The 26,000-nt window shown below is 46.5% G+C and overlaps 1 protein-coding gene across 3 annotated transcripts in view; it reads left to right on the plus strand.

Moving 5' to 3' along the window:
- Positions 1–26,000, plus strand: part of LOC139057174 (sushi, von Willebrand factor type A, EGF and pentraxin domain-containing protein 1-like) — a 239,123-nt gene that overhangs the window by 212,175 nt on the left and 948 nt on the right. For all 3 annotated transcript variants that reach the window (XM_070534969.1, XM_070534970.1, XM_070534971.1), the window contains 5 exons: positions 4,919–5,196; positions 8,811–9,024; positions 14,550–14,711; positions 20,502–20,663; positions 22,961–23,122. In XM_070534969.1, coding sequence (XP_070391070.1) covers positions 4,919–5,196; positions 8,811–9,024; positions 14,550–14,711; positions 20,502–20,663; positions 22,961–23,122 — 978 coding nt within the window. The remainder of the gene's footprint in view (positions 1–4,918; positions 5,197–8,810; positions 9,025–14,549; positions 14,712–20,501; positions 20,664–22,960; positions 23,123–26,000) is intronic.

The following is a 26,000-nucleotide window of genomic DNA, read 5'->3' on the forward strand; positions in this document are numbered from 1 at the left end:
ATATACTTGTACAGTCCCACTAGCTAGTGTAAATATATGGGACAAGCCAATGGAAGAAACGTGGGACTTCCTCACAATCCCAGGTATTTCAAGCCTCACTACTGGTGTCGGTATTGTCCAAGGAGGTGTTTCGAGGATGTCAGTGGCCTGGATGTCGGTGACCTTGCATACATAATGCTTGCATGACATGCAAATTGCTTTAGAAAAGTCAAAATCTAGGTTGGTTCTTGAAAGTGATGACTGAGTATGGTGTGAGTGTGTGGTCGGCAGGCGAAGATGGGATCGAACATGTTGACAGTACCTGTATACGTCGATAGGGCAAGCCCGTGCTTCGTCTATTCTATACCGTTGGTTGACGTGCAGCGTGGCAAGCCAACGCATATCCGCAGTGCTTGTGCCTGAAGGCTCTCCAGCGTACGCAGACAAGATGACTTCATGTTAGGTAAAACGGACATGCTGCAATGTATCTAGCGCACGAAAAGCGCCTGTGACACTTGGAGCAGACTTCATCCAGAAGGGCCCCACTTCAGCCCCGATATAACTCGAAGAACGTGTATGAAGCTTGTCATATTAGTCCAGAGCGCATTAACATGTTTTGTCCAAACCTAAACTGCGGTCTATTACGACAAGAAATATGTGGTCGTGGAGAAGAGCGAAGACGTGGTATTAACTAAAGCTGTAAAATTGAAAACACGGCACACAAAGTAATTGATACTTAGCTGCAGCCAGAATACGCATGGTTACAAATATTTTGAGCATTATGGGGATTAAATTTCGAATGTACGAACAGTTTATTTGAATTCAAGAAAGGATATTATCGAAGTGATTGTGTATTGTATATAGTTCCATAGTTCTCTTGCGGCAAATGAAATCATGACGTGGTATCCACACGGGGCTGTTCCTGACACATTGCATAGGATACGGATGCACTTCCTAAAGGTTTCTAGATCTATGGCTGTTCTTCATAGTTTCCTAATAAGGTTCCGGAATATATTTGGCGGCACCTTTATCCCTATTTGCAAATACCTAGCGCCCTATGCTTGCTTGAACATTCAATTTTCACCGCAGTAGCACTTTTGTCAAGGTCTGCGCAGACTATCGGATACCAAGAAAGTTACATCATCGCCTTACATGGCCCCACTTCGCCTGCCTAGACCTGCCCACTTTAGGCTAAACAAATCGTCATTCCTAGCCCCTTCGTCTCCTTCACGGGTAATGAATGGTGTTGAACACTTTCGCGATGCTTTCTCTCAGCTCGGCAGCAAAGTTTGGACGTTATCTTAGGGGTCTTCTTCAGATTAGTTCTCGATATTGAGGGATGTAGGCGCAGCCTGTGGTCACACGCAGGCAGCTCGCCATGTCACTGCAACTGAATGGTGGCGCCTAATGCCATCGCTGAGGCAAAACATAACGAAACACGCCGCGTGGTGACAAATGGCGCCGCCATACCATTGCAGACAAATCTGCATCTTTTGAGCAGTGTCGCCGCAGTGGTTACTCACTTGGCACTGGCTGGGATTAGCGTAGATTCAGGCAGCATACGGCAGCATTCGGGCCTCTCGCTAGTGCTTTAATGTTTGGAAGCGTCAAAACGTTTTTATAAATGTTTCATGACTCATTAGCGCATCCTACGTACAGGAGCTTCTCCTGGCTAAACTCCAATTTACGCTCCAGCGACGTCTGTTGCAACCTGTACGCCTCCGTCAGGAGCTACGGCCGCGTTCAAGGTAACGAATTGCTGCAACGCCATATAAAGCGTATTTCTCAGAATCATGTGGTACCTTCCAAACGAACAATGAACGCTGGCACCAGTCATGTCCAGGATTTTTTTGACATTGCCGCTTGCACAATTTGTTTAACTTCACCGCAATACACCAGCGTAGCTCAATGGGCAGCATTTTCAAAAACAAAGCATATTTCTAAACATCCGGCAATCTTCAACAAGTTTCAAATAGCAACGTCGAGAAGGTACTTCCATGCACATTTACGGCACTTACCCAGCATCATGGCTGCGTTAAAGCAATAGTTTCGTCAGGAGCAAAACAGTGCCCTAACCAATCGCATATTGACGGCTAAATGCTGTATATGCCATGTTATAAAAACAAATTACTTTCTCAACGTTGCTGTTTGAAACTTTTTGAAACTCGGCAAATCTTTTGAAATATATGTATTTTTACAGAATGCTCCTATTACGCTGTTGTATGGCGGCGGAATTGAGCAGCTTGCCGAAGAGAAAATAAAGATTATTGGGTATGATAGTGCCTCAGGCTATGCAAATCGGTGACCACACACTAATATACATTTCAACGTCACATATGGTAAACGAATTTTCGACTGCCTTCACTGTTGCCATGGTCACTCGGGGACCGCAGCCTTTGCGGTAACCTACTGTGGTGCAGAAATCAAATAGTCTTACTTGTATTAGTTTACTTACTCCCGTCTTCCTTTCCTGCTACTAGTTCCATATCAATATTGTTTTTAGTAATACCACCATTGTGGTTTCACTCTATTCTCTAACACGTATTTATCTATTCTACAGCTCATCTCATTTGTTGACTAAAAGAGAAATTCAGGTAGTTGGCCTTGCACAAATATAAGTAGATCACCACGCATTGTAGACAAGGAACGACAGCAGAAGCGATAGGCACAGCACCTTGTGTTTTAAGCATGAAATGCTGTTATGTCCCGTTGTAGGCGGCCTTCGAGCTACCTTGAGCTACAAGCCAGAGCAGTTATCCCGGCACTCAAACCAGAACATTCGGGCAAGTTGGGAGAACAAAACGAGATCATCACAGAAACCAGTCAAGACCGCATTGCATACGCTAGTGGCTTCCCAAACAAGTAAAAAAAAAAACTATTGCTTCCGAGTTCTTCCTGATGTTCGTTCAGAATATCACTCAAGCTGTGTCTTCTAGTGCGCTGAAGTTTCATTTGTCATTTCCGATAGGCGACGTTCAAAAGGCAGACACAGGGCACTTATACACTTGATTGTCATCTTTTGGCGCTGCGTGCTCTTTTCAACGGCAGCGGTGCGCGAGTTCCGCGGCGCATGCGGCAGCGTCTAAGCCGTGGGGTGTGCCGTTGCGAACATGCGCTACAGCCATTTCAAAATAGTGGCTAGTATCATCTCCAACCAATCTGCTTTGCCGGTGGCCATTTCATTCTTGCATCTGCTCTCCATTACGAGAGAGCCAGCATTTCTGTTTCTGTGGTCGATGCGTTGTCTACAATATGCTGTACACCCGCCGTGGTTGCTCAGTGGCTATGGTGTTGGGCTGCTAAGCACGAGGTCGCGGGATCGAATCCCGGCCACGGCGGCCGCATTTCGATGGGGGCGAAATGCGGAAACACCCGTGTACTTAGATTTAGGTGCACGTTAAAAAACCCCAGGTGGTTGAAATTTCCGGAGCCCTCCACTACGGCGTGCCTGATAATCAGGAAGTGGTTATGGCACGTAAAACGCCATAATTTAATTGTAATTAAGCAATATGCTGTGATCTACCTATATCCATCTAATTTCCTTGTTGCTCACCTTCCCTTTTCCCACAAAAAAATTTTTTTAGCCACATATACGTGGTCTCCGCTGCATGCTACCTACCAGCTCCTTCTAATGCCGCACTCCTGCTGGAAGAGCATCAATTTTCTTATCTATGTTTTTCGTGGTCTCTGCTATTTGTTTCTCCATGATTTGTGTATTCTGTGACAAGCCACCACCACATTTAGTGCTCTCACGCAACAGAAACCTACCACTTTGTAGCGACCACCACGTTGATATACAAACGTTTCTTACAACTACAGGCGCACCACAGCGTATGGTGGTGTATATCCGGACAATTTTCTGCCCACCCTCGTTCGGTAACGAAAATCCCGCTTTGCATCGCGAGTCAGTTGGCGCGAATTGGCAGGTAATCAAAGCCGGTTAACCTGCTATTTACGCCTTCATATTCCCCGTTTGTCAATGAGCTGCCAACCAATTCAGTTCTGAAAAAATAATGCAGCTGGAGTTAGGCTTACAGTGATCCCACTCCGCAATACAGATCAACCTAGAAATGAACATTGAAAAATTCAAGAACAATGTGAAATTAGGGACTCTAGGCACATACTAGAGTTGCCACTGACTAAACGCTGTTTATTTTTTTCAGTACGTTTAATGTTACTATAGCGTGAAAAATGATTTCGGGGGTCATGTATCGGCCGCGCTAAAAGCCAGAGGTGCATGCTCAGCACCTTTTGCGAGCGTGCTGGCATGCAGATTGGCGCTGCTGCCTGAAGGGGACGCATCCGGGACACGGCGGCCGCATATCGATGGGGGCGAAATGCGAAAACACCCGTGTACTTAGATTTAGGTGCACGTTAAAGAACCCCAGGTGGTCGAAATTTCTGGAGTCCTCCACTACGGCGTGTCTCATAATCAGAAAGTGGTTTTGGCACGTAAAACTCCATTATTTAACTTTTTTTGAAGGGGATGCACTTATTATCCCCGATCTCTAAGGAGCTCTTTTTTGGTTAGTTGGTGAATGTCTAGAATGGATATCGGAAACTAGACTTTTACGGCATCTAAAACCTGTGCTCATGTGCATATATGTGGTTCAGGTGTGGTATAAACTAGTTGAGGAGCGCCCGTCTTTGTTTAATTCTCACTACATGAAGGTCTTGGTTTGCCCTGCATGTCTTTCTTTAACGAAGTTCTGCAAAAAAGCAGTGTATTTTATTCTGCTTTTCTTTTTTGCCGGAACAGGGCGAACTCATCGATATGGTTTGTTGGTTCCTCCTCTCATTTGATTTTTCTCTTCCTTTTTGACCCCTGTTTTCTGAGTGTGGCTACAAAGTCATCCACAGGGCCTCTGTTTGCGTCTGTCAACGCGCAGCAGTTGCACTTACAACAGCGCCACTCGCGCGCTTTCATCTCCTTGAACAGGGATGGCATCACCGACGCAGGCCAAGAGAATGTACCACGGGCACTACTACTCGGGCGACTGCAGCGACCCTAGCGTCCAGGCAGCCATCAAGAAGGCCTTCCAGGACAACTTCTACCAAGCGCGCAAAAGACTCTCGGTGTGCACGGCCGGCAACACGTGCAACCTGGACAGGGTGTCGGTCACCTGCGGGGATGCCGAGCACCGCGGGCGGCGACAGCGGAGGAGCGTGCTGGCATCTGTGGCAGGCGTGGACGCCGAGCTCCTGCTGCAACTCGGTGTAAGTCATGCGATCTATTGTGCGGCTGGGTTCAAGTGCACTTGCGCAGTTACCAGAAACATCTGCGTGATCAAGGAAAACACGGTTGACGTGTGTATGTGTGAGCAGCACAACCAGTGAAGCAGGGGACGAACAGAGAAGACAGGGATTGTACTCCGTGTAATATACGTACATTTTTTGTGCGTTAGAAATTCTTAGGGTACTTCACGCATTTCCGGGGGCTAACTATGTGGCTGTCTCCAACCGTTTTCCTGCCTACCTGGGTCACTGGGTGGCCCATGACCAAATGGACGGCGCTATGGGTACCGAATGGGTAATTCTCAATGCCAAATGGCGTTACACAGCATCCTTATGGAGCATCCGGGCAGAAGTAGTTTACGCATGCGTTAAAACACTGTTTAAAAGGGCAGCTTGAAAAGACGAATGATCAGGATTACTGGCGGCCGAGGCGGGGAGGTCTGATGCTGTCCTCAGCAGGAATGTATTGCAGAAAAGGTTTGCTCGGCAACTTAGCACCTGTACCCTGAGATTGTGGTCCGTTTAGCGATGACGCCTAAAGAGGCGGTGAAATCATAAGACATTTTAGTTGATCATTCTTGCAGTAATTTTATGAAAGAGGAATAGACAGGCGAGGTTTCTTCTGAATGAGAGGTCTGACAGATCAAGGCGAGCGTTAATGGCTGATACTGCTTCAGCGCGGGAATTATTGCATACAATAAAACGCGCGAAACGGTTTTGAATGGATTCCAGTATATATGTTATCTGTGCGGCAGGTGGATCTCAAATTGATGAAGCGCACTCTAGTTTAGATCTTACAGATTTTTTGTACAATTTGCGTTTAAAGGAAGCGACAGCACGAGAATAATTGCGACGCAGAAAGTGTTTAAGTCAATTATTCGATGTGAGTTTGCCATTATAGACCCTCAGTAATCGAATACCTAAATATTTATCTGACGCTATAGAATCTGCCTCTTGGCCAAGTGCGGCGTATTACGTTGTAAATATACTTGTATATAGCTTTTCATTTGCGTCTTCTTACGTAACATATCTGGTGGAGGTGGACGTTCCCTGTACCTCGTCACGGAGCTTCGCAGTGGACGGTACGTCGAGCCTAGCTTCATGGCTCCCGGCGATGACAATTCGACTCAGCCGCCTAGGACCCCTCCTGCCACTTCGACGACCTACATCTCTCTCCCTGCTCCTCGTGATCCTGGCGTATTCTCGGGCAAAGATGGGGACGACGTCGACGACTGGATCAGCCTGTACGAACACGTCAGCCGCAATAACCGGTGGGACCCTACTATCATGCTCGCCAACGTAGTCTTTTACCTCGGTGGCACACCTCGAGTTTGGTTTCGGACGCACGAAGAGGAGCTCACCAGTTGGGATTCGTTCAAGCAAAAGCTCCGAGACTTGTTCGGCAACCCCTACGGTCACAAACTTGCCGCGCAGAAGGCGCTTTCCGGCCGTGTGCAGACGTCAACAGAGCCCTATGTCACGTACATTCAGGACGTCCTGGCTCTGTGCCGCAAAGTTGATGCACACATGCCTGAGTCAGACAAGGTATCCCACATCCTCAAAGGCATTGCCGATGACGCCTTCAACTTGCTCGTGTTCAACAACGTCGCGACGGTGGATGCTGTTATCAAAGAGTGCCGCCGCCTGGAACTCGCTAAAAGCAGACGTATCGATCAGCAGTTTGCCCGTTTGCCCAACACCCCAGCGACTTCTTCCTGTGCCGACGCTCCTCGTCCCAACAACACCGGCGATATTACCAAGATCGTTCGGCGTGAGATTGAGGCCGCCTATCCGGCTGCCTTCGACTCCAGCCCCACCAACGCACCGGCAGTCACGGTTTCCCTGATCCAGGCAGTTGTCCGCCAGGAGTTCGAAAACATGGGCCTTCACACCATCTGCTCGGCCCATCACCCTGATACCCATCCGGCTTCTTCGATTCCGCCCCGTCCCGCATCGTCTTACCCACCACGTTTCCGCAACCCAGCTGAATGGCGCACTGCTGACGACAAGCCCATTTGTTTTCACTGCCGTCGCATCGGGCACATTTCTCGGCACTGTCGAAGTCGCTGGACTTCCCCGACCCGGTCTGCTTATACTGCCTATTCTCGACCCTCGGGTGGCCCTTCTCGTCCTTATGCCGCACGCTCCGATAATGCCGCCACTGACTCTCCTGCGCCGAACCGCCCCTATTCTCGTTCACCTTCGCCCCAAGGACGACAATCTCGCTCTCCCCAGCCCCGTCGCTCCTTTTCGCCGACTCCCTTCGGACGCCGCTCCCAGCCGGAAAACTGAATGATGCAGCGCCTCGAGGTGACGCTGCATTGCTCCCTACGCCGCCAAATCCTCCACTGACGTTGCCCACTCATCTGAACCTTCTTGACGTGCAAGTCGACGGTGTTCCTGTATCTGCTCTTATAGACACTGGGGCGCATTTGTCGGTAATGAGCGCGGACTTTCGTACCCGCCTGAAAAAAATAATCACGCCCGCCACGACGCTTGTTGTACGTGTCGCCGATGGCGGAACAGCCCCCGTAATTGGTATGTGTGCCGCCCGCGCTAGCCTCCAATCGTTGTCGTCGTCTTCGTACTGCTTGCCTCTTCGTCATCGGTAATACTATTCCGTAGCAATATTTTAAAGTTGTTAATTTTGTAGGAAAAGGTACTAACAGCACTATGGTGCCAAAATGTGATCATTTTACATTTATTAACGTATAGTTTCCTTAAGCAGTGATTACACCAGGAAGAGATGATGCTCAAATTTGGTTGAAGTGAAGGGGAATCTCTGGCGTTGGTTATTTCACGATATGTCACAGTCATCCGCAAGAAATCTCAATTTGGATGTTAAGTTGCTCGGGAGATCATTAACATGAATAAGAAATAACAAAATCCCCGGGACTGAACCTTGCGGCATGCAAGAAGACACAAGAGTGGTTAGTGAAACGGAATTGTTAACATATGCATCCTCTGTTCCATTATGAAGAAAGCATTCAATCCAGGTAAGTAATTGGGTGTCATTATTAGGTTTCAAGAGGAGACGGTGACGCACTGTATCAAAAGCATCATAGAAATCTCTAAAGCTACAATGAATGCAAGAACAGCGGTCAACAATTGAGAATAAGTCGTTGGTCAACATGAGTGGTTGTGTTCCGCACTCGAACTGTTTTTTGGAAACCGTGTTGATATTTAAGTTGTTTGATTCAGGAAATACTACGACACTGGAATAAATATCCTCTCTAGAAGCTTGCAGGGAATACTAGGGACTATGGCTGAGCGCAATAGCTCTGTAGTTGAAACGACAAGAAGCACTTTGCCTACCTTCCAGTCGCTGGGTGAACCTGTATGTCCTCAATAAACTTGATTACGAACGGCGCTCTTTCCAATGCTTGTCATAATTCACTTTGGTTCGCGTCTTAACACTTGGTAATAAGACTCGGTAACGCGATACGGCTGGGTGATTACTGTTTGCTTCTGGCTGATGTGGTACTTTGAAGCTACATTTTTATGATATGCTTGATAAAATAACATCATAATCGACTTCATGAAACTGAAACAATGTAAATGAAATACAAGCACATGACGAACGTGCTTGGTCGCAGGCGAATGGCACCGGACGCTTCGTCACTGGCATGGAAGAGATCGAAACAGCCATTGACGAAATTGTCAACAGCATCAGAGAAATATCTCCTTCTGTTCTCCAAGACGTCAACGGCCGCGAGAACTTGACCGTGTTGATGGACCTCATCGACTCATCGGCCGAAGACGTCGTCATAGTTTGCGCAGAGGGAGAGACACGCAGCGCTCAAGGTTGCGGTGAGTGCGTTGTATCTACCTGCGACCTCGTGCGATCGCCGCCAGTGTGTCAGAACCCAATATTGGAATTTTAGTGCAATTAGCATTCTTTCGAAAGTTCCCCCGGCTTGCGGTATGTTTGTCTACGTTCGCCCCTGTCTAACCCCTTTCCCGCCAACTTTGGTTACTAGGTAGTTCATTGTCCAATGAGTGGAGAATAAACATGTTTATTACATAATTGAAGCTTTGGAGAGGCGTCCTCATTCCAGAATTCCAATTAGCAGAGCATCGTGTGCTGAGGAAACTGCGTTCGAAATCAAGCGTCGCGCCAACTTTGGCTCAGTAGGTGTGTTGCATGGCGTATGTGCCGCTAAACATGCACTGCTCTTCAATGAACCTCTTTTGCACCAACTTAGGTCACGGGGTATGTCCCGCTCTTCAATGAATGAAAAATTAATTCAAATTTCTGACGCACAAGGCTGAATTAAACCCGCGCCATGTTTTTCAGACAATATTTTCCGTATATATATACAAGCACATGCGAGGCGTGGACTAGCGCCACTAGACGGCCTAGTCCGTCTGGTGGGAACAGGGAGCCTCGATACCAAGGCCGGCTTTTAATCTGGGAACGTGACCCCACCGGCGCCTCATTTGTTCTCAACTCTCCCGTGCCGCATAGGAGCGTGCACGGAAGCCGTCGGGATTTTGTCGCGCTCGTCCACGTTTGCTAGGGAAAGGTGAATCACAAGTCGGAATTCGGTAAGCGTTCTGTTCGGTAATATATTTCCAAGAAAATTTCAAACATAGAATGGCAGTAATCGCGCACATAATAAACAGAGTACTCTTGATGTCGCCATTTCTAACGTCTTGATTCTCCTCTGCTTCCGAGCCCCCTTAAGTGCCCCGGCCGTTTCCCTAAAGCCGCCCTTGTTTTCATCTCACCTGGGATGGTATTTGAAAACGTTTTATAGAAGCTGATTCAGCGGTGACCCACTGCTCGCTGACCCACCGTGCGAGTTTCCTTTCGGCTCCGCCATCATCAAAAGGTGGGCGAGCGCCTCGTGAACTGTGTACAACCTGATCCTCCCAGGTAGGAACAGAAGTACCGAATTGCCCTTAAGAGGAAGCTTTAGTTCGGGTGCTCCCATCTAAATACATGTAAAAGGAGAATTAGTTTTTCTCGGCAACCACTGCACCAAATTTGACGGGGTTTGCTGCATTTAAAAGGAAATCTTAAAATCTAGTGACTGTTGGTTTTGAATTTTCGATTTAGGGCGTCAAATTTTTATTAAGATTTGGCAAAAATCGCAAATTTTCAGAAAACGAAACTATCAAGTTTACAACTCCGTAACTCAGCAAGAAAAAATGATATCGTAATTCTGTGAATTGTACCTGATAGCACGTGTAAAGCGGACAAAATTGATATGTTACACATGAACCTCGAAAAATGGAGTAATGTGTAATTACAACTTTTGCAGAACCCTCGTAAACAACGTAACAAATTCACGTAAGATGTGAACTGACATATCAAGTTTGTCCGCTTTGAATGGGCTAATGGATGCCTTTTAGATAATCGCGATATCTGTTTTTGATGTAGAGCTATTAGCTTGTAAACTTCGTGCTTCTATTTTTTTCAAACGTCTGAATTTTTGAAAATCCTTTCAACGAAATTCAAGCTCTAAATCAAAATTATGCTTCCAACAGTGACTAGAATTTAACTTTCTCTCTCAAATGCAACTAATTTCATTAAAATCGGTCCAGGGGTTATTTCAAAAAACGTTTTTGCGTTTTTACATGTATTTGAATAGGCCGCGTCGGAGTTGGGCCTGAGCTAAAGCTTCCTCTTAACTCGGCTAGAGCTTTCTTCTCTGTCGTCGTGTAGTTCACCTCGATTTTTTTTTTCAATGTTTAGTTATAGTAGCCCATTGCGCTTAGTTGCCGATTATCCGGCTGGCTTGCGTCTCACTCCCGTCCCGTAGTGCGAGGCACCTGTATTGAGCTCAATTGGTAGAGCAAAGTCCGGAAGCCTGAGGACTGGATCAGACGAGATAGCTCGTTGAAGCTCCTTGTGTAGGCCCCCTCGCAGTCACCCGTCCAACAGAATGGTACGTCTTTTTGTGCTAGTCTAGTCGGACACGTAGTTTCGAGAGCATAGTCTTCGATAAATGCTCTAAGATGTCCTTCCAACCCCAAGACCACCCGTAGTGAGTTAATGTCAAAACGTTTTACGAGTTTTTGAATGCGTGCCACTGATTCTTCCTTTGTGTTCTTCGTAGTGTCATCCAGTACTCTGGCCATAAAAAATCACCTTGTTCTTGAAGAAGTTTCTTAAAACTGACTTTAGGTTGGCTTCTAACAAAGCTGCGAGGACTTGTGCCAGGTGTTATGTAGACGCTCGCTTTTCGAATACACAGTAACATATTCTACGTAGACATCGCAGAAGCGGCCAATGAACGGATCCAGAACTATATCCAGCATTTTCTGAAATTTCCTGGCCGAGTTCTTACATCCTAAGGTGAGGCGGTTGTATTCGTAGATGTCAAACGGAGTTACGAAAGCCGTATACTGCTTTGTGTCCTCTTGTAGTGGTACTGGCCAAAAGCCTTTACAAAGGTATATCCTAGAAAACCAACTACATCCATCCGTGTCGTCAATAAATCTATATATCCTAGGCGTATCGTATGGAGCGAGGTGTGTCTGGTTGTTAATTTCTCTATAGCCCGCGCAGAGTCAGAGGCTTACATCTTCCTTGGGTGCTGTTGTTATCAGCGATGCATAGGGTGATACGAACGGATGGATAATACTTGCGTCCATTATCTTTGCAAGCTCTTATTTCAGCCATGCCTTCTTTTGTCTAGTGAGGTTGTAAGGTTTTTCCCATACTACCGCTGTGTCATGTAATTTAAACGCAACTCCAAACTTCGTAGCACACTGGACGAGCGCTGTGTCCTTTCACTCCGTCGTCATTTTGTTAGCGCTGTTACCATTATGGAGGCATACCAACTCGCCCAACTTTCCACTTTAATTCTGCACGAGAGTTAGAGGTATTGAGATGCTCGCGCCGCGGGTCGGCCCGGCATGGCACTATCTTCGGGATCGGGCCACGTATAGGGAGTGCTTAATGCCTGCTTCAGCTCCGCCGTGGGTCGGCCCGGCATGGCACAATCTTGTGCATCGGCCCACGTATGGGGAGTGCATAACGCGTGCTTCAGCTCCGCCGCGGGTCGGCCCGGCATGGCACTATCTTATCTTCGGGATCGGGCCACGTATGGGGAGGGCTGAACCCCTGCTTCTCCTCCGTCGCGGGTCGGCGGAGTCGAGTCGAACATTCTCAAATACGAATAAAAAGGAGATGCATACAGAAACCAATATTTTTGAATATGAGCTATTTCTATCAAGTTATAGGAAGCTCATTGGTATGATGGCTGAGCTTTGTCACATGTGACATTCTCTGGAAAGTCAACCTCAACTGTCCTGACATACTCTTAGCCCATGAATAACGCCTCATCGCTGCGTTTCACTGCTTTAAACAGTTTATTTTGGTTCGGATGAGGGACGTCTGCATCCCTGCGTCAGCCAACATTTTGCTTTTAGAGTGCAAGCTCCTTTAAAGAAGCGGCGGCACACTTCCTTTCCCGTTCATTCCGCAATGCGTCGGTCCTTTGTGTTCTCGTCGCCCTTCCATCTCGCGTTCACCCTACGGACCATTTGAAGCATCCTCTTGGTCTGTTGTACAGTCAACGCCCTCTTTCTTTGGACTCCCTAGGAGCCGCGAAAATGTTCAAAAAAATGAATGCATGTCTTTTACTGCCCTTAAGAGCTCAAATTGTCACAGGCGCGTCTGAAAAAGCTCTGAAAGCCTGTCAGTACACTTATTAGGCACATCGGTGCTGGTACTGTGACAAGCGATGACATGTGCGGGCGTGTATAATTAAGGAATACTTAATTTATCCCGTCACAATTGCCCCTTCACACACTTGTTAACCTTCACCGCAACATTTCACGTATGCTTCACCGCGTAACAATGATGTATAATGGAAAAGCTGACTTTCAAAAAGCGCGATTATTCAACGCGTCGTGTTTTCCTAGCTTCGAATCCAATCGCGAGGATTACGAAGGCGGAGCCGGTGTCATTGCTGGAAATGGCGAATTGACGTAATGAAAAGCACGGCACCGAACAGCAAGAAGGTTAATAGCGAACGTCGAAGCCGCTAGGCCTAGCGCTGCCGCGGTGATGGCTATGGCTGCCAGCGGATCTGCGTGAGAGAGCGCCGGTCCGAGACACATGTCCCTGGTGTAGCAATCACACAGCGACACTCGCGCACATAACACACGAGTGCACCGACCGTCCGGGCGACGCAATTTCGCCACGAGTCACAACACACACACTCACTACGTGGTCTTGGGAGGCGAGACTCTCCGAACTGGAACTGGGAAGCCAACTGGCGACCCTCGACCAGGCCCGGCGAGCCGCGATCGCCAGTGGAGCCCTGTCAGAGGGAACCACCCAGGAATAAACCGCGCAACGGTTTCTGCAATAATAAAGTTCCTCCTCCTCCTCCTTCGAGGCAGCGAGATAATCAAAATGGCAGTGATGGTTGCTTTGACTAATGCCGTTTCGTACCTGCGGTCATGACAAAAAGTCCGGAAAATCGGACAGCGAAGGGTTAGTAAGATCTTAGTTCAAACGGCACAGTGTTTCAATGAAAGAGCTCGTCAGCACAGCACTAACCTAAAGAATGGCTATGGGAGTCATTTAGCCGGACACTGTAACAAGTGTCACTGCACCCCCATATTTGAAAAGACAAAATTCATTGGGAAAGGAAAGGGTAAGAGGGAAAGCGAAATAGTAGAGGCCTTTCACATTAGAAAGGAAGGAGATAAATGTGTAAGCACTCCCTCTCTTGCCTTGTCGGGAAAAGAAATCACATTTTGGAAGAAATAATATTATGTTGTTGATTTTCAGATGTTTTTGCGACTGATGTGTGCATGCCTATGCTGAAAGAAGGTGTAAATGTCCGGTGAACTTCAAATAAACTTCCAGTTGGCAGTCAGCGCTTGTGTGTGGTATTCGTTTCCTTGTGTGCTCGTCTTTTTCGTGCTGTTTAACCCCAGTTCTAAGCGAAGGTTTCTTGCGTCCGAAATTTCAGACGTTGTTATACATTGATTCTATGGCGCACGCGTTGGTGGTTGGTTGGTTATACATTGATTCTATGGCGCACGTGTTGGTGCCACGAAGCTATCTGAATTATCGCATGTGCCAAAAATCTGGCTTCGACTGTACACTGCGAACCCCTCCAGCCAACGACGCGGTGTCAAAGTCGATTCGTGGCGATTCCTCTCTGTTATTCGAATGAGCATTAGTGCGACTTTCGTTCCCTTTCAATAACGTAACACCTAATTTTCCATGATACAAGCAGACATTCCCTTAGTGGTCCCACAGTATTTCAGGACTATTCAAAATCCCTTAGAATTCTCGGTTTTTGCAGTTGGTAGACACTCTGTGTAACATTGTCCAACTATTCTCACTCACTCCGTCTATGCAGCCAAGTGTCCCAAAGGGACTTTCCATGAGCGAAGCCAGGACCGGTGCTCTCCGTGTCCCGTAGCCAGCTACCAGGATGAAGACGGCGCCTTGTCCTGCAAGCCGTGCCCTCGCAATGCTTCTACCGCGACTCCCAAAAGCACAAGCATCGACGACTGCAAGCGTGAGTGCGCGCCACATCTAATGGCTAACAAGAAAGTGTATACGCAGAAAATCACCTTAGAGATGCGGACAAATTATTGAAGTCTACGTCTTGGAGGGCTGCAAAATGGCTGCAACATTTCTGGGAAATAAAACTGGCAAAGAATCAAGACCACATGTAAGGAACATCTCAGGGTGGCACGTGCGTTATAATGGGGAAGAATGTAATTCAGGCAGTAGCCTACTTGAAGACAGCAAATAACTGTGGACAACAAAAATTGTCTGTTTCGTCCAGAGCGCGAAGCAGTGACAGCTATAGCAGGGGTTAGCGTAGCGCTCTTCCAACGGTGTTTAAACTATTAGCGGCGAGAACGTGGAGTGACGCCCTCTCGCGAGTGACGTCACGGCCAGGGCGCCGCTCGCTCTGGCTCGCTCGGCTGTCGCGCGCGCTCGTTCCCTTTGTGTGTGCTCGGGGCATGGGTGGCTCGAGCCGTACTTATTGAAGAATATATGTCGGCTTCTTTTTGCTGTCATGCCTGAACCACAGTTCGTTCTTCAAAAGCGCGGGAGCCGAGAAAATTTGCGGCTTGGATATCGCAAGCTATGTAGTGTTGAAGGGGTCTACTGGTTTTGCAATGCATACATGCGCCGTGTCTGTCCATAAATGGTGCGTAAAAAGAAAATCTGCAAATTCAACACGCGAAGTTGAGTATGCTGTTTCGCTAAACATTTAAGATTCCCTTAGTGCTTAGCTATGAGCGAAATTGCCTTTACATGGAAGAAAAATCTTGGTATTTGGTGTAATCATGTTATCCGTGTTAGAAAAACACTGCCCAGCGAAGATTTCATCATAATTCTTATTACTCTGGTGAGTTGTTCTAGTCAAGTATGGCCACTATATTAATGCGTAAAAAATAGAGTTAAGCGCGCATTTCATATGAAAAAGTTTGTTACTACTTTCACTGCTCTCTGAAACAGGCCCCTATAAAACGAATTGTTCATGGTTGCTAACATGACGGGGCGTCATGTAGAGTATGTACATAAGTAATTCACAAATAAAATAGCAGAAATCACCTGAAAGAAAAGTCTCGTGGTTAAGATCGAGAGCCAAGCAATCGCAAGCAATGAAATCTTCCATGGCGGCCCTCAGTAGCCTTTATCGACAGCATGGCGCCCTCCTCACGCAACGGCAGCGACCGACTGTCGTTATGGCGAGGCACGCATTGTTGGTGCCACCCATCGGTACAACTTCGAATTGAAACCATGAAGCAGTTTTTTACAGTGCCAGTTGCAATGCCTAAAGTATATTCGAGGTACTACAGCGCAGCTTAGAGTTCCTAGAAAAGGAAAATTCAAGCACCTTCTGCCTCACCATGTCTCGATCCAGCGTTATTTAATTATACAAATGGAGAACTATTCGCTTCATCAATACATAAAAGAGAATCTCCCAAGCCTTCGTAAGGAAGACACCAGAAGCCTTAGATATTTCACTTGATTTGTGACCCTTCACTGGGGAATTATGATATCGTAAATATCTCCCATACAACTAATGAATGACGCTTCGGCTCCTTTCTGGCTGCAAGCCATGCTGTCCATAAGGCATATTTCACTAAAACATTTGGGCCGAGCAGTCTGTGTCCGTTCGCCAAACAGATTCGTCTTGTAAATTCCTCAAGCAACAAACACAAGTAAATTGCTCAAGTGAGTTTAACGTGCAGCACGGAAAAGGGGATATATATTGCTACATTCCTTTTCGTATTCTGCAAACAGCTGTAAGCCTCAATTAGCTTTACTTCAAATTACCGACACTTAAAATAAACACGTGAAGAACCACCTAATTTTGAGAAGCAGTTAAAGAAATAAATGGTGCTGGTAGAATGTAAACTGCAGCGTTAGTTAAGTCCTCGTGTTACTGTCGAGCGTTTCTGTGAAGAAACGCGAAAATTCGATGTTGTAGCATGAGCTCGTCGTGAGAAAACCTGTTTTAGCGGAATAAAATCAAGGTAATTGTTGTAGAAGTCATATATAGTCAGCATTTGTGACGTACTTGTTGCACCACGGCAGGTATCGTATCGTAACTGGATTCTTATATGCAATATTTTTGCGGTTGTCGATAAGCGGGCATGAAAAACCCGCAATGGGTTGGTATGCGCTCCTTTGGCTGGCACTGTAGCGTTGCTTTTGAGAACTGTACTGTCGTCTAAGCTCCTTGAATAAATTTTCGCGAGCGAAGACCTCGCCAAAATATATTTGACATGACCGCCATAAGCATTCAAGCAGAGGGAACGAAAGCAAACCGAGCGACAACACTGCAGAAGGCGCCCAGACGCACGCTACCCGGAGTCCGCCCGAACTGCGGCAGACGACAGGCGCGGTTCCTTGCCCTGACGTCACCTGAGCGGCGTTTGCAGCGCCCCTGTAGTTCGTTGTCGGGGCTAATACGAGGGTGCGCGACATGTTAGCGCGACGCCAGCAGGAGAAAACAACTCCTACTGGATGAAAGCGCCTCGGCAGACCCCAGGTTCATTTCTTTTTCCATGGCGCCAGCGATGAGTGGGAATGCACACAAAAGCGAGTCAATGTCGGACACGACTTGCAACCTACAGGCAGCAACGAATAAATCGGGGAGTCGTCGCCCTTAGAAGGACACTAATACAATTATGCTCGAGAATGTCTAAGGTGTCAGTATTATTGCGAGTAAATCTTTCGTAATCGAGAAATTGAGGTAAATGTACGATTCGAGACTCAACAGGTCCATTCAAGCACTAGCCCGATGACGTAGACACACTTCACTATATTTCTGTCACTAACACTCAACCACTCGTAATACAAACGTTGTATTGCATTATAGGACGGAAGAAAATGCTTGTTCTCCAGTTCTAGCTATTTTTAGAAAAAATAACTCATTGACGTTACTCTTGAAAACGACGCGGGTGGTCGAAATGTTTCGTTTTTGCTCGACGTTGCACCGCATACGCTTTGGCTTTTCAGTAGTTTCGTTATAGCGTACTCCTGCGCTGGTTTTGCTGGCTCGCGGAACATGCACAGATTACAAGTAGCCCGAACGAACCACGCCCTTGACCAAGAGGAGCTGCAGCGGCGAATCGCTCGATTTCTCAATGAACGAACGTTTGCGTTTTGCGCAAAAAAACAGTAGCACCATCCGTTTACTCATCGACGGCAGTGAAGGACAGTGATGGCGCTTGCAAAGTCACCACTCCCCGCTATGGGAAGACGATTTGAATCGCGCTTAAGGTATGCGCACTTTTCAGACGCTATCTACGCGTAAACGAAGTCTTTTCCTGCCACGAAATAAGCCCTGTGAGGTTTTGGAATGGTCTTTTAGCAGCCCACGTTGATTGAATATTTTCTTTTAGAGTCCCTTTGGGGACTACCACAACGTGTTCATCGCCCTCTGCTGCGCAAGCTGATGAGGTCAGCAATCCAAAATGATTCTTAAACAGAGTATGTTATCGACGCGAGCTCGCGCAGCCGCCACTATGTATCGACGACACCTACGGGGATCGCGTTCAGGGTTTCCTCGCGGGATTGGTAGGGGGAGTAAGGGACGCAGCCAGTGCCAAGGTATAACCTCTGACACCATTTCCTTGTGCAGCTGAGCTGGCACTGCACGTGCTGCCTTTGAGTATTGCGACCATTTTCGAAGCTGTCCAGCGTGAAGAGTTCGCAGCCTCTTGAAAGTGAAGGCAGTTGCTCTCGCTAGGAAAGCTACGGCTCGTTCCGCGCCGTTCAGTGTGGTTGAGCCATTAGTATGTGCAGTCGACAGTGAAAGTTTACGGGCCACGCGACCGTGGGGTAAACGGCCTCTTCGCTGCGCTTCCGGTGCGTCAGCTGTCGCCGAGAGCAGCGCTAAGCCAAAAGTACGTCCTTCCTGGCCGGCATGTCAGTTTTCTTGCTCGGCACGAGTCCTTACCGCTTTTCTTTGTGTTTTGCGCGCGATGCGCTTGTCGAAATAACATGCGGAAATGAGCAAGAAGTCAATTTTACTACATGAAAAGCAGTGCTCAAAGCAGGAAGCTGGGCATAATTTTTCAGCGGCTGCCGGGTCATTCTCACATGGCTAATAACCACCTTGCCGACGGCACTACCCGATGGGCGCACACTTCAGCACCGACATTGCATATATATACCATTATGAAGTGCGGACGCTGCGAAAAGAGATTCGCCGCCATCTTGCGCGTAATATCATTGGATTACTCCGCCGAAGTACACCCGTTGCCTAGACAGCCTCTTTTCATAATTACAATTGCGCTTATGCAATCATTTCAACTGCAGATATGACGCAACACTGCTGTGTGTCGGCTGTGGGTAGGGGTAGTCTTCACTAACTAAAGCAGTTATCGCATTGTAATGGCTTACGCGCCCTTGTGCACTCGGTGCAGATGTTAGTATACTATTGAGACCTCCTTTGTCGCGCTTGATCAGATTGAACAATTTTATTGAAGCAGAGGGGCTGGACGCCTGGCCTCACTGCTTCATGAGGCCAGAATAGGGCTTGAAGGCTACAGACCCGGCTGTAGACACGCTGTTCCCTGTCACGTGCACCTAACCGATATGAATCCCTGTCCTTCAGTCTTCGATCTTCCTTTCTACGTGTAGGCTAGCAAACTGGACGTACCCTGTCTTTCCTTCTCTCTCTGGGATAATGGAAACTTTATATTTGAGACACTTCCAGGGTTAAGGGGCACGAAACCAAGCAGAAAGACGGCAAGGTAGGAAGGGTGTGGCCTTAAAATTATTTTACTGGATCGAGAAATGTCCACAAAAAAGATTTAGTAAGTCACGCGGCAAGAGACTGAAGGGCCTCAAACAATCTGTATTTGCATATCGTTAATTGTACTATTCCCTTGACTGTAACGGCCACCATTCCGCGCTGTAGGTAAGAAATAAATAAACGGGCTGCTGAGCTCGAGGTCGCGGGATCGAATACCGGCCACGGCGGCCGCATTTAGATGGGGGCGAAATGCGAAAACACCCATGTACTTAGATTTAGGTGCACGTTAAAGAACCCCTCGTGGTCGAAATTTCCGGAGTCCTCCAATACGGCGTGCCTCTTTATCAGAAAGTGGTTTTGGCACGTAAGACCCCATAATCTAATTTTAAAAAATAAGTAAACCAAGGTACATTTGTCGCATCATTTGTCACAGACGTGCAGCACAACGCAGTTGACATAGGAAGCTTCATTCTTCTCATAGACAGTACAATAGGCGTCGCACGAACGCAGTTATCAGGCTGTATTTGTCCAATAAACTTCGTTTCTTAGTGTGCAGTTTTCTTCTTTGTATTACCACAGAACATGTGTGCTGTGAAATGAAGGTGGGCATTGCTTACAGGGGTCTTGCAAATGACCGAACCCTGCTAAGACACGTCTGGACACGATGCTCCTCACTAGTTGTTTATACATAGCCCAGCGCAGTGTAGCATTTGCTACAGGACAGTATCGTAAACAACCGCTGTTCTGTACATCATGAAAGGAGTAGCGTGTTCTTTTGTCAGGGTAGGCACATTTTCTTTTCTGCTTCCTTATTTCATGTAAGCTGAGTACTCAAATGTTTGTGGTTGGTTACGGCTGTTTAAGGCTGTCTTCGGACAAGCTGTGCGCACTGATATTTCAAAGCGTTATCCCTGGTTGAAACTCCTATACTCGTCATGCAAATGACGACAGCGCACCTCGTCGTCGATGTGGCGGTTGCCGTTGCCAATAGAGCAATAATACGCGTCGTGTCTATGCAGTGCAAACTCGATCAGTTTTGCTTCTTTTCACCTCGGCCTGCTCTCTGTGATCCCGCAGTTGCTTGCTCTCCCGGCACATTCTCCAAGGATGGCCTTGAGACGTGTCGAGCCTGTCCGCTAGGAATGTACCAGGACGAACGCCAGCAGGTGCGATGCAAGCGCTGTCCCGCTGGGTCCACCACCGAGGCCTTTGGAAGCTCTCGCGAGGCCGACTGCAAAGGTTGCTTTCGCTCTCGATTGCGAATTCGCCCAAGCGTCGTTGCATAGTTAGCATGTCCTCTGTTTATTTGGCTGGCCAGTTAGTTAGTTAGTTAGTTAGTTAGTTAGTTAGTTAGTTAGTTAGTTAGTTAGTTAGTTAGTTAGTTAATTAGTTAGTTAGTTAGTTAGTTAGTTAGTTAATTAGTTAGTTAGTTAGTTAGTTAGTTAGTTAGTTAGTTAGTTAGTTAGTTAGTTAGTTAGTTAGTTAGTTAGTTAGTTAGTTAGTTAGTTAGTTAGTTAGTTAGTTAGTTAGTTAGTTAATTAGTTAGTTAGTTAGTTAGTTAGTTAGTTAGTTAGTTAGTTAGTTAGTTGTCATCATCATCATCCCTCATCACACCTTTAAGTCCATGTTCCCGCTGCCCCATGTGTAGAGTAGCAGGCTAGAGCGCGTTAGCTCAGGCCCATCTCTCTCTCTGCCTTCTTTCAAATAAATTATCTCTATCTATATCTTAGTTAGTTACTTAGTATCAGATTTACCTTTCTCTAGCTGCAGCCTACGATTGACATGTAATGCGAGTGTAAAAGGGGTTTATTCGGATCCTAGAGCAGCAGCGACAAACGCAGCGCCAGCAGGTAGGGCGCAGCCGGAGATCCAACTGTGTACGAGCCACGCGATGGCAACGGGGATTTTCAGCATGCCGATCTTCTTCACAGGAGAAATTTCTCTTCAGTGCTCCTGATTGTCCATTTCGACCCCAGTATTATGTATTTTCACTATTTCTAGCCAACCCTTAATAAAAAAAAGCGATCACTACTTATGAGCGAATTGGCAATCGTACTCGGAACATGAACCTTGACTGTGAGTCCGCACGTAGTAATTAGGATTTCGTAGCATAGTTGCACCATTAGTGCGAAAGCGCTTACATTTTCTTCTGTGTTGAGCGCAGATCATCTCCGGTGTTATACCACTGCTCGCATGAGGGACAGTGTACGGTGCACCACTTTCCTAAACAATGGGCTCACTTGAGTATGCGCAATATGCATCGTGGCACGTCCCTGAGCATACGCACTGCAAGCCGCTTATGAACGATACCGCATAAAACGGTACATCGCTTCTAACTAACAACCGCTTTATCATTACCTCTATGCGGGCATAACCCACATCCAACGATTCGATATGATTAGTGTAGCGAGTACAGCGATAAAATTTTGGTTTCAGAAAGCTGTTTTCCTGGCTAATCAGATCTCAAATGAATTAAAAGTATGTGACTCGACTAAGCTAACACCGCCTGCGTGTTGACTGGAGTATTACCGTAGAAATTCCTAAGCGTGCCCCTCGCATAGGAGGGTGATTTCACGCAGTGCCAAAAAAGATGCACAACATATGTGCGCTACAGTGCACGAACAGGCGTGCGGATGTATTAATGGATTGATTCCACGAGTGTCCCCTTTGAGCCAGAGAAGGGCTTTTCGCTGGATACACTTCTGCTAACCATAGTTCGTAATGAACGTCATGGATTGTTCAATAACGTTATTACTCTAAGGCAGCGATGTGCTTTCATTCAGTTTGTCCTATACATTTACGCCATCAGTCTTGCAGTCGCCTTTCACATATCCTCTACCGCAGGTTGATTTTCCTTTCACTTACTATTTAGATTTTTCATTGTTTTCACTTATGATCCCTCTGTGATGCCACAAGAATCCGAGGGTATAACAAATGAAATTATTTGAAAACTCCCCTCCTTTGGCAGTTATTAACGCTGTTCAGATAAGGAACATCACATTTTCTACCCAAAGCAAGCAGCACACAGATGTTATTGTTGATGTTTTGGCGAAAATAAATTGTGCGTAAGGTTACTGCTTTATACTATAGCCGATCATTTCTGTTGTTAAATCGAGTCGCCGCTATGCTAATAGCAAGCTGCAGATACGAGCACCACAGTCGTTTCCCCATTCAGATTGCAGTGAATTCAAGCACACTGACTGGACAAACCTATGCGAGAAATGCACATCCGGAAAGACATTATCTCCTAACCGCACTGGTGTTCGAAGCAGGAAATGAAGTAAGCAACGCCGACTTGCGATTCCAAAGTCTACAGAAGTAACTGCATTAGGCTTTGTTTCAGAGTACAAGCGCGCTAGAGCAGAAATTTATATTTCCTTTCTGGATTCCACATTGTCATGTTGTCTGTCCTAGGTGTCTGGTATCGCTATTTCTCGGTTTGAAAAGGTTCTGCTTTTTGTTTTCTTCAACGTTTAGTAAAAAATGTATTAACTATCATAAACGTGCGCCTTGCTTGCTGCGCGCGTGTCATGTAGAATACTGCACACCCGGAACGCACTCCTTCAACGGCCTGCAGCCCTGCATGCCGTGTGAGAAAGGCACCTACCAGGAGCTTAGGGGCCAAAAGTCGTGCGCCCCATGCCCCACTCGGACGACCACCCTGCAGGAAGGCTCCGAGTCACACCTGGAGTGTATTGGTGAGGACCAGGTTTATGTATGCACTCAAAGATGTTCGAAATGACCGCAACGAGTTAGTCGCGCGGTCCTTCGGGTGGCATTCGATTCCGTAGGGTGTCATTCAAAAAAAATTGCCGTGCAAGTCATAATCGGCTGTTTTCTCGCACAGGTCTTTTAAGGGACACTAAGTAGTGATGCTATATGTTTAAGAACCGGTAAATCATTCTTTCTTGTTTCACTCTTCTGATGGGAAAAAAACTGATAAAATGAGCTGGCCGCTCTCCTGTCCGGGCTGAACCACCGGCGCCAGCGTCGAGCGTTTCATCGCGGATTCCAAAGCACATTCTCGTATGCGTTCCGGAGGAAGAAGGCTGTTCTCTTGTAATGTACCGTAGTTCCTTATTGCCGATAGAGAAACTAGACTACGCTGTCAAAATTGACAGCGTCAAGGCGGACTGGTGCGCCAGCGTGAGAGCGGTGTCGTCGCCTTCTTTCACTTATGCTGGGTTACCGAGTCTCCTCTTACGGTAGCTGCGGCGTGTTTCTTATTGCGGCAGCATGCTTTACTAATGTAACTTAATGTTCCTCGTTCATCTGTCTTTGCGTAAATGATCTCACAGAATATTACATGTTATAGCTAGAGCATACGCGAGCGCAGTCTCCAGCTTTTCGCAACTTGTTATCAAGGCGTTCTCAATGACGTGGTGATATAACGACACTAGCGCTGCTTCAACGCTTTCTCTGAAGTAAGACTGCGCCGTGACGTCACGCTATTAAGCCGACAGTTGTGCATTCGCAGATAAGCCCCGGTACGCGAGCAGCGGCACGTCGCCGCGTATATCTTTGCTCCTGTTTTGCAGTGTGATGAATACAGACCTGCTATCACGTTGGTATAGCTCGAAGCGTTCAAACCTGCTCTTCAGAGACAAAGAGCATGCTACGCTGTGCTCTTTGTCTATGCTCATAAGAGCAGCTATTTGGACGAGTTGGTGCGGGTACATGATGGAAACAAACAGCACAACTTTTACGTAGACCGTGGAAAAGAGGAACACAAGCGCTGCAATCATTACTACAGTTTTATTTAAAATTTACCGACACACACACACACACACACACACACACACACACATGTATATATATATATATATATATATATATATATATATATATATATATATATATATATATATATATATATATATATATATATATATATATATATATATATATAACGACTATCACAGTGCGAGGGTACAAATAATGAGAACTCATGCGCAACAGCAGAAGATCTTCCTTTTGTACATACCACACCGCTCCGCGCGCACACACAATCAAGGTGTTTGCCACTTGTCAATGTGCAGTATTTGTTTTTATTTTAGCGTTTGATGAACGGTTGATGCATCTCTCTTGTACTTTCTGAACGAGTTAAGCTTGCCCGATCGAGCACGTTACTATTTTATGACTCGCGATGGGGTTAGTCTTCCTAAAGTCCTGCATACACCTACATGCAGGCTGTGCAGGTGAAGGTGTGTCGATTGGTTATTCTTTCTTCTATTTTCATTTCCCTTTAATCTGACATTTATACTTCTTTATTATTGAGCCATGTAGCACCGTCCACACGATAAGGGCAGCTTATACACAATGTCTGTTTTATATTCTTCTGACATATATATATATATATATATATATATATATATATATATATATATATATATATATATATATATATATATATATATATATATATATATATATATATATATATATATTTTATATTCTTCTGTGCTTGACATTGCAAGCTCCCTCGCTAAGAGCACCCTCAACCTTGCCTCAAACACAGGGGGCAGAAGCTAGATAACTTACGGTGTGCAGAGCACGCAACAATACCGACGTCATACCTGGCGCCGACAATCTGTAAACCGTGCGACATACGATGCAAGTACGATAGGGCCGCTAACCGCTGCCCCTTCCGGCTTTGTGTACTTGAACCTTTACCCCATTCCTTAATCTGTTTTAGGACTTTCTCAGACAGTCTCATCACAACGTGCTCTGGGTGTCTGCTGACCTTAGACTTCCTACTTCAGAAAGCAGAGTACCGAGCACATTGTGACAACACAACCTCCCGATAGCAGAACGCAAGCAGATTCGGCCTTTCCCTGCTTTATCGCCTTCGAGTGCGCCATCAACAGCATTCATCAACCACATTAACAAAAAAAGAATACAGCACCTTTATAAGTGGAAAATGCCTTTATTGTATGTGCACAAACGGAAGACTGCGTGTTGTTGCGCAAAGGTTTTCTCCTTTTTTTATTCTCGCACTGTGATAATTATTCCACACATATATGTCGCTAAGTTCTCAATAAAAATTCAGTTGTGAGTTCAGCACTTGTATGTCTTCCTTGTGCACGGTCTGCGTAAAAGCTGCGCTTTTATTTCCATCACCCATTTGTCTATGCTAGCCTCTTTCTTTTGTTGTTTATTTTTAGGTCTTCGCGTTAACGCAAAAAAAGCCACCCAAATTGCTAAGTACCCGTGGTTCACAGTCCATTGAGGGTGACTCCGCGAAGCGCGCAAGATGTTACAGCGAAGCTATAAAGGGCTAGTTCCCCCAGGACCGTGTCCGCGTGTAGACACAAAACTGTCATCATCAGAATTTGTTCCAGCGTCATCTTCTTCGTTGGCGCCTCACCGCGCAACCGCGCGAACACGCTCGGGCCATTGCTCCCGCCTTGGTTTTCGGCATTAATTATGTAATTAATTATCTAATTGATCAATTAAATAAGAAACAAAATGCCGCAACCAAATCTACAGCGAGGCTGTTAAGGGCTAGTTCCCCCAGGATCACGTCGATGTGTAAACACAAAACTCCTGATACGTAGGCCGATCCCGAGGGTTGTG

The sequence above is a fragment of the Dermacentor albipictus genome, chromosome 3 (genome assembly GCF_038994185.2).
Source record: "Dermacentor albipictus isolate Rhodes 1998 colony chromosome 3, USDA_Dalb.pri_finalv2, whole genome shotgun sequence".
NCBI lineage: Eukaryota > Metazoa > Arthropoda > Arachnida > Ixodida > Ixodidae > Dermacentor > Dermacentor albipictus.